The sequence below is a fragment of the Sinocyclocheilus anshuiensis genome, unplaced genomic scaffold (assembly GCF_001515605.1).
Source record: "Sinocyclocheilus anshuiensis isolate Anshui unplaced genomic scaffold, SAMN03320099.WGS_v1.1 scaffold1942, whole genome shotgun sequence".
Lineage (NCBI taxonomy): Eukaryota > Metazoa > Chordata > Actinopteri > Cypriniformes > Cyprinidae > Sinocyclocheilus > Sinocyclocheilus anshuiensis.
Window position 1 is genome coordinate 14,855 of NW_015542449.1, and position 7,847 is coordinate 22,701.

Here is a 7,847-nt window from a genome sequence, read left to right on the forward strand (position 1 = left end):
TCCTCGTCACATGAGCAAATGTGTGTTTGGCCCGAGCTCAGGCTGAACGGCACGGATTGTACTACGCAGTACGCACTATTTAAATTAACCAGTGTATCTATATGTTTGGTTGACTGACTGTATTTTATTCTGATAATGAACAGGCTGCAACGTTTGTAATTATGTAGGCTATGTGTGTGCGTGAGGCGCTGGCGCGATCGAACAGCTGAAACATAAAAAACTCAATTTTTGGAGTAAGATATAATCCGCAAAAGTTTTTGCACACTCACAATAAAAACAGAAGATTTGTGCTTTTGCTAAATAAAGCAAACAAACAGAATTCGCGTTGTCATCCTTTCCTTTCCGTGAACTTGTTTATGGAGCGCCGCGCCACACTTCTGTTTTAAATCTGTTAGCTTAAGTCAGATATATTTCACATATAATTTTTTTTAATGAAAACAAATTGTTATTTTTATTTTAGGCCTATTAAAAAAAAGTGAACGATGCTCTTTGTTGTGGCATCAGCGTTTAGTGACATCATTGAATGCTCCGGGGAAACGTGTAGTCCGTGTCGGTCACAGCGCCTTTTAATTGCTGTTTTGAATCCAGCAATTATTTATTTACAAAGTATAAGCTCTGATTATGACAAGTGTGGTATAAAAGCTTTGTTTATTAGAGGAATAATTGGTTAGCTGGAAAATGTTACATCGCGACCATGCTTTTGGATGCCGTTCGAGCCCATATAGCCAACATTCACGAGACTTTGTTCTGGTTTGCCGGTTGGTCACGAATTTCCACAAATTCAATAATATTTAGGCATTGTTTCTTTTCCTAAATCCTCACCGTCTAACCCTCTAATTTCGCAGGTTTATATTATTGTCATTCACTTTTTATCGCTGTTTTTGCATCTAAGAGAAATGAAAGATTTCATGGCCATGAATTAAGAATTTGTTCGATTTATTAATTTGTTCCCTCATTTTAGTTAAATCATGGGTTATTTAAGGAGCAAAATTAATGAAACATGGACCGTGGCCACAAATTAATAAGTCGTAGGAACGAATAAACAAGTTGAAGGAATGAATAACCTATCGGTCCTGTGTCCCACAGCCCTGCAAAGCGCAGAGCCCGATATGAAAGAATTATCTGTTAAGGAACAAAATTAATGAAACATGGACAGTGGCCACAAATTAACAAGTCGTAGGAACGAATTAACAAGTTGTAGGAATGAATAGCCTATCTGTCCTGTGTCCCGCAGCCCTGCAAAGCGCAGAGCCCGATATGAAAGAATTATCTGGGTTAGTTACTTTCATTTCTAAACGCTAAAGATGCGTTTATATACCGTCACTGTCACTCACAGCCGCTCGCACGTGTTTTGCGCATGAGCCACATGCAGCCCAAAATTAAACAGCGTAATCGACCATCGATAGCTTTAATCGATGCATCTCTTATCGACAATTAATCGATCATCGATTAATCGTTGACATCCCTATCGTGAATGATTTCTTCAATTTCATAATCGTACGATTATATTGTCTGTGATTATGAATGTGATTTTGCGTAGCTTGTCAGAGAACTACGGCTCTGTGTAGTAAATGCCGCTCCGTCTGAAAGCAGGTGATGGAGATTTACTACTAATCACAGAACCGCTTTACTGACGAGATGCGCTTGACAATCACATTCATTAATCGTGCAGCGCTAGTCTGACGCACATCTCAGCACGGATGAAGGAACATCACCTGCAACCCAACCTGGCAAAGACAGAGCTTCTCATCTTCCCAGCCACCCCATCAGTACAGCACCAGTTTACCATCCCACTGAACTATCAATTGGCGCTTTTCCACTGCATGGTACGGCTCGGTACGGTTCACCCGTGCCGTACTGAGCCGTACCGAGTCGTACCACGCAGTGGAAAAGCGCCAAATGATAACCCCACCGTCGAGCTCGGCCAGTGCGTGTGCAATCCTTACTATCTTTATCCCTTCCTAGCTTTTACTACTAGAACGATGACTGAAACCTTGTATAACAGGCACTTCTCGTGTTTATAATATTAGCACTTGCTTCCCATAAAAAGAACCGAACAGGAACCAAAAACTGGGAACGTTCTGTTAGCTGGGATGCCACACAAAATTTTGTAACAATTTAGTTTATGCCACTTTCATATGATTTGTCTTAATTTAATGCGTAATAAGAACCAAAATAATGAATGAAAACTTTAAGTAGGGTCATCTCAGTTCCAGCATCAGTATTTGTGATCTCAACAGGTCTGTAAACGTGTGATTACTACATTACTCTAATTACTACAATCACATGAGATTCTTCAGAAACATCCCTCATTTCTGTAGAGCTAGACATGAGTGAGTTCAGCTTTGAGAAAGAAACCAACCTGTTAGTTCCTCCGTATCTTCATGTTTCAGACTGAACACTTCTTCAATCCTGAAGTCTATACTCTCCTCTTTAATAAACATCATCTTTACCAGTGTGTCCTGCAGATGTCAGCAGGAGTTCCTCTGAGCTTGTCCTGTTTGAGAGAGAATCATTCAGACTCATAAACCCAAACTACATCTCTGAGTGAGGTGATCGGGAGAATATAGTTAATAGACTGCATGTTCACGGCTGGTTTGTAAAAGTTGTGCTTTCATCTCACAAAACGTGTTTTTCATTGCTTTGTTGAGTTTGTCTGGTGCCTCGAGCGACTCCGAACACAGAATCGTTTTGACTCAATTGACTCGGAGTCGCTGAATGCGTGTTTGTGATGAACTGATTCACAACACAGAGAGAGAAAGGAGCCGCGCTGTTCTTTTCCGTTACTCACATAAATAACGTGCATTAGCGGTAGATAAAGCATTACGATGCTGCAGTCAAGAATAATCATTTCATTTACATCGCCTGTTTATATCGATTTAAACACTTTCTCCACAAACCTTTCTTCCGCCGAATCACTACAGCGCAGGCGTGACGTCACAACACCACACCAAAATAAAAGTCCCGTTCGCGCATTAAAACGGCTGACGACTTCCCGCGGGCGTGGTTTGAGCGCAAGGTCAAGGAGCATGCGCAGTTTACACGACCTGCGGAGATCTTATCACGTCTAGCATTACACAGTGGGGGAAGAAAAACTCACGTGACACCTTGATAATTGGGAATATATTTCATATCACTGTTGGTCTCTCTCTCTCTCACACACACTCTCACTCACAATAAACATGTGTCTGAATAAGAGGCCCAGCTCCTGCTGCACACAACATCCCCAAACCACGACACTTCTTCCTCCACCTGTTAATGACTTCTTTACGCACTCGGGCTTCAGAACAAAATATTTCCCATCTGACCCAAATAAACTAAACTTGCTCTCATCAGTAAAGTGCACTTTGGAGCAGTTCTCCTCTCTCCACACAACATGCTCCTCAGCACAGCTGAGTCTAGCCTTTTGATTCGTTCTGCTGCTGAGAGGCTTGGTCACTGCAGAGTGCGCTTTCAGTCCGACTGAGACAGATCCGTACCCTGTTCAGCGCTGAACTGGCCAGCAATTCCAGCTGGACGTGGACCACAAGCCTTTTTGGGGGACTTGAACCTACAATATTTGAGAAATCACAGATTTGGAACGACCAGCTTCTCTTGCAGTGGCTGAAAGGTTCATCCCTTTAGCTTTCATCTGTCGCAGGGTTTCAGTCACTCTCCAGCGGCCCGCCGTCTTGCAATCTCAGTGAAAATTAGAGGAATGCTGCCAGTTTAATAGGGTTTGTCATATAAATAAAGACATTAGCACCAGGTGCCAGATTAACACAGATAACTATGGGTGTTCTCTCATTTTGATCAGTTATTTCTCAAATATCTCATATAAGCTTTTTATACTGTGCTTCAGAATACTATTAATTTATTAAATATGCTTAAAAACTGCTCTTCTACCCCTGTTAGGATAACTTCAAATAGGACTAAGCAGTGATCTTGAAGTTCTGGAAATTGTAGGTTGTTCTCTAATCTTGATCTGCACTGTACAAATCTTTTGTGTTTTATCAACCTTTTTGAGAAGCTTAAGAAAGCAGTTTTGTTTAAAATAGAAACCACTCAAAATCAAGTATGTTCCCTTAAAGAGGCATTTATTAATTTTTCACCAAAATGTGAAACTTGCACTCACTGGTGTCTTAACCAAAGCACAGGAGAAATACTTTACAGCTTGATGGTTCTGGTTAGGGCAAGAGCATTCTGGACAGATACATTAAAAATAATTAATGCCACATAAAAGATGTCCATTTATTTATTAAAAAGAAAAAGGGCTTTTCACATATGAAATAGTGAAACCTGGGTCATTCTAAACCCTGGCTAAAGGGAATCCTGGGTTTTCTTATTTCCCACGGCTCATACTTTATCCAGGGTTAACCACTCATCCTGGGCATTCATTTATAAAGCCCAGATTAACATTAGTTGTGTTCGGTCTGAAGTGGCGCTGTGCAGACTGGTCAGTTTGTGACATCAAAGTACCGTGAGAGCGATTCGAAGCACACAGAACCGTCTGCTCTCTACAGCTGTCTTTGATGTCACAAACTGGCCGGTCTGCACAGCGTCGCTTCAAGCCAAACACATGACTGGATGAGCGCAGCACAGGACCTGTTTACATAACAACCTCGTATCATAGACTGCAGACCTTACCAGACCGTTTCTCCTGAATGGACTTTTCTTGGAAAATAAAGTTGAAAATGAAATGGCCTCTTCTTAACTCCAATTCATGTGTTTTCCATCATTACTCAATATGTTGCTGCAGAAGATACTGTTTATACACTCCGTGCTGTTTCTGTGACTGTCCAACAGATGTGAATATGCATCTACAGTAGTAGTTAACAGCATAAAAGCAGTGCTAATGCTGACCCAGGGCAGGGTTCATAACCCGGGGGAACAAGTGGTGCTAACACTGCTTCTAAACTGCACGTGTAAACTGTTGCTTTACCCGGGGTTTAAAACAGCAGTAACCCAGGGTTAATAACAGTGTGAAAAGCCCTAAAATGTTACACAAAGACACAAGTTGTGGCCATGCAGTCTTATTTTTGTTTTCTTTGCACACAAAAAGTATTCTCATAGCTATTTAAACAATGTCCTTATTAGGTTTCTGGGCCTTGACCGTGGTGGGACCCTTGCTGTCTATGCAGGGTCAGAAAGCTCTTGGATTTCATCAAAAAATATCTTAATTTGTGCTCTGAAGATGAACGAAGGTCTTACGGGTTTAGAACGACATGAGGGGGAGGAATTAACGACAGAATTTCATTTTTGGGTGAACTATCCCTTTGAGATAACATCTAAATAACAATATGATGGCTGATAAATGGGCAAAATCTAATTCTGTTGAAGTGAAATATGTACAGTATGATACTACATACAAAAGAGTTTATGAGGATTCATATCTATGTAGATATCATTACTTCCTGAAAGTGAGTGTGTTATGGACACTTGCATCTTTGGAGCATCTGCTACCAGAAGTGATTGCCTCTCACACGGATTGGAAGGAAAATCCTTCTCATTTGAGAGAACGCCACCTTAAAATAAAAGACATCAAGAAAAAGACACAATATACTGACAAATATAAAGATTGTAAGATTTACGCTTGTCATAATCACCTTTTCAAACATCCAGGAGTCAAATCTGTTTTCGAGCTTCAAAGTGTCCAAATATGCATTTATCACCCGTGACAAACAAGAAAGAATCTTAGCTTTGAAGATTTGACTAAGTGTATAAAACACTGAACCTGTCGTGACACCTAATTCTACCTCATCATTTAACCAGTCCACAGACAGACAATCTAACTTTCTCACGCTTGTTGTCTCAGTCTCTGTCAAATAATACCACAGTTTACATTTCACATGCAATAACACCTCAATTAGTTAACTTCCCCTAGTTACAGTATAATGAGTTTATAACATTTACCTGCTACTCACCTGGCAGAACTATTGTAGCACAGTCTGTCAGCGAGTTTTCTTTCAAAGAACCAGACTGGTCGACCGTGTCACCTGTTACATAAAATAAGATGCATTAAACGACGTCTTTTAAATTGGATGCAGACAGCAATTCTACCCTTAATGATCTTACCACTGTTTCTTTTCTCAATTTTTCTTCTTTTGCTTCTCAACTTTCCTTTTCTCTTCTGGGTTGGGAGCGCACGAAGTTTCAGCTTCACATCATCTTTCTTGCTTAGAAGAGGTAGAGCATCTTCCTTTGAGAGCATTTCATCTCTCCTGCAATCCATCGATGACTGCAGTCGCATTTCACAGCAACTCAAGATCCGTGCATAGGTAAGACAGATCCAGCAGGATTTTTAATTTCTCTCGTAGATCACTCCATTTGCCTCCACATCCATCTTCAAGCACTGGATGCACAGTCTGGCTCTTGTCAATCACTTAATTTAATTTGAAAAATGCCTTTCTAAGCTCCCTTTACAGTCAGTGCACCTGAATGCATAACAATCACTGTGACACAATCGAGCATTTCCATGGACACTGCTGTAACCCTACCTCTTTCATCACCAGCCAGATTTTCTCAACATAGCTTCGATCTGCTGTGTTAGTCTTATACAAGACACTGTCCTGAGCGTACGTATGTCTGTCTCTATCATGTACGACGCAGGCCAAGACGTTCACTGCGATCCTGATCAGAGAGATGGTTCTTGCCTGCAAGTTACATCTAAATGACTATTACTTTTTAAAATGTGAACACTACTCATATATAATGCACATGCAATCTCTCGCATTTCTCCTGTAAAATGACTTTTTACACAACATCACTATTTCTCCATTAATAAGCAGTGGAGGCATTAGCAGAGAATGAAGAGAAGAGCGACTGATATACATTAAGCTCAGTAGGATTTAGTGATTTACGCCATACTCTTTCTGCAGCTCTGAGCTTAGAACGATGCTCACGGAGAACATCAGATATATACAAGACTTAACAATACATTACTTCTTATGAATAAAGTAAACAGACAAATGTGAGGTTTGTAATTGCAAAGAAAATGTAGAGCACATATTAATTAAATGCAAGCAATTCAGAGAAGAAAGAGAAAAACTTAAACAAATCATTATAAAAGTTGGAAGGGAATGGGACATGAAGTTACAGCTGAAGTTACCGGAGCAATAATGCATTTGTTTGCGAGACAGTGGCTTAATTAGAAGAATTTAAGATCACAATGACGTCATGATGTTATACACTCCAATATAGTAGGTGGCAGTATGCACCTTAACGTTGGGTTGTAACCGCTAGAACACTAGAAGAAGAAGAACAGCGGAAGTACGGCGGAAGATGAAAGTTAACACTTCCGGAAACATTTGCGCGTAGGCTAGTGGAAGATGCTATCAGCGTTTGTTTGAGCATCAGTCTGATTATTACAGGACTAAACCCGCTGGATTCCTCGGATTACTGACGGATATGATCGCTGAAGGCGACTGAGGCGTGGAATGCAGAGAAACGAGCGCGGAAGTGAGAGGAAGTGACCGGAAGCGGCGGCAGCTTTTGTTCGCGTAATACACAAGCATCTGATCGCGCTCGTGTTTGTGTCCCGAGCAATGAGCCGCTGACGGACGCAGACAGGATTCGACCCGTGATCATGATCTGACGCTCGGCCCGTGGTGCAGCGGTCACTCATGGCGCTCTTCCGCGAGTTCCAGGCTCCGCCGGAGTGTCCGGTGTTCGAGCCCAGCTGGCAGGACTTCAGCGACCCGTTCAGCTTCATCCGCAGGATCCGAGAGATCGCCGAGAACACGGGCATCTGCAAGATCCGACCTCCGCAGGTACCGTAACATTGATTTACCATAGTACACCACAGTAAAACACCAGGCCCACCGCCGCCGGTACCGTAACATTGATTTACCATAGTACACCACAGTAAA

General features: G+C 41.5%; 2 protein-coding genes across 3 annotated transcripts in view; one reads left to right on the forward strand and one right to left on the reverse strand.

The window, feature by feature from the left end:
* LOC107693605 (uncharacterized) overlaps nucleotides 1-3,024 on the reverse strand; it is a 12,092-nt gene extending 9,068 nt beyond the window's left edge. Inside the window, exons 1-2 of one of the 2 annotated variants that reach the window (XM_016493056.1) lie at nucleotides 2,901-3,024; nucleotides 2,363-2,497 (exon numbers count right to left, since the gene is read on the reverse strand). In XM_016493056.1, coding sequence (XP_016348542.1) covers nucleotides 2,363-2,447 — 85 coding nt within the window. In that variant the 5' untranslated portion in view covers nucleotides 2,448-2,497; nucleotides 2,901-3,024. Of the gene's footprint in view, nucleotides 1-2,362; nucleotides 2,498-2,791 lie in introns of both variants that reach the window. The other variant, XM_016493057.1, reaches the window with a different exon arrangement.
* A 4,226-nt stretch (nucleotides 3,025-7,250) lies between these two features.
* Nucleotides 7,251-7,847, forward strand: part of LOC107693604 (lysine-specific demethylase 5A-like) — a 23,897-nt gene continuing 23,300 nt past the window's right edge. The window contains exon 1 of the mRNA XM_016493055.1: nucleotides 7,251-7,748. Within this exon, the coding sequence (XP_016348541.1) occupies nucleotides 7,602-7,748 (147 nt within the window). The 5' untranslated portion in view covers nucleotides 7,251-7,601. The remainder of the gene's footprint in view (nucleotides 7,749-7,847) is intronic.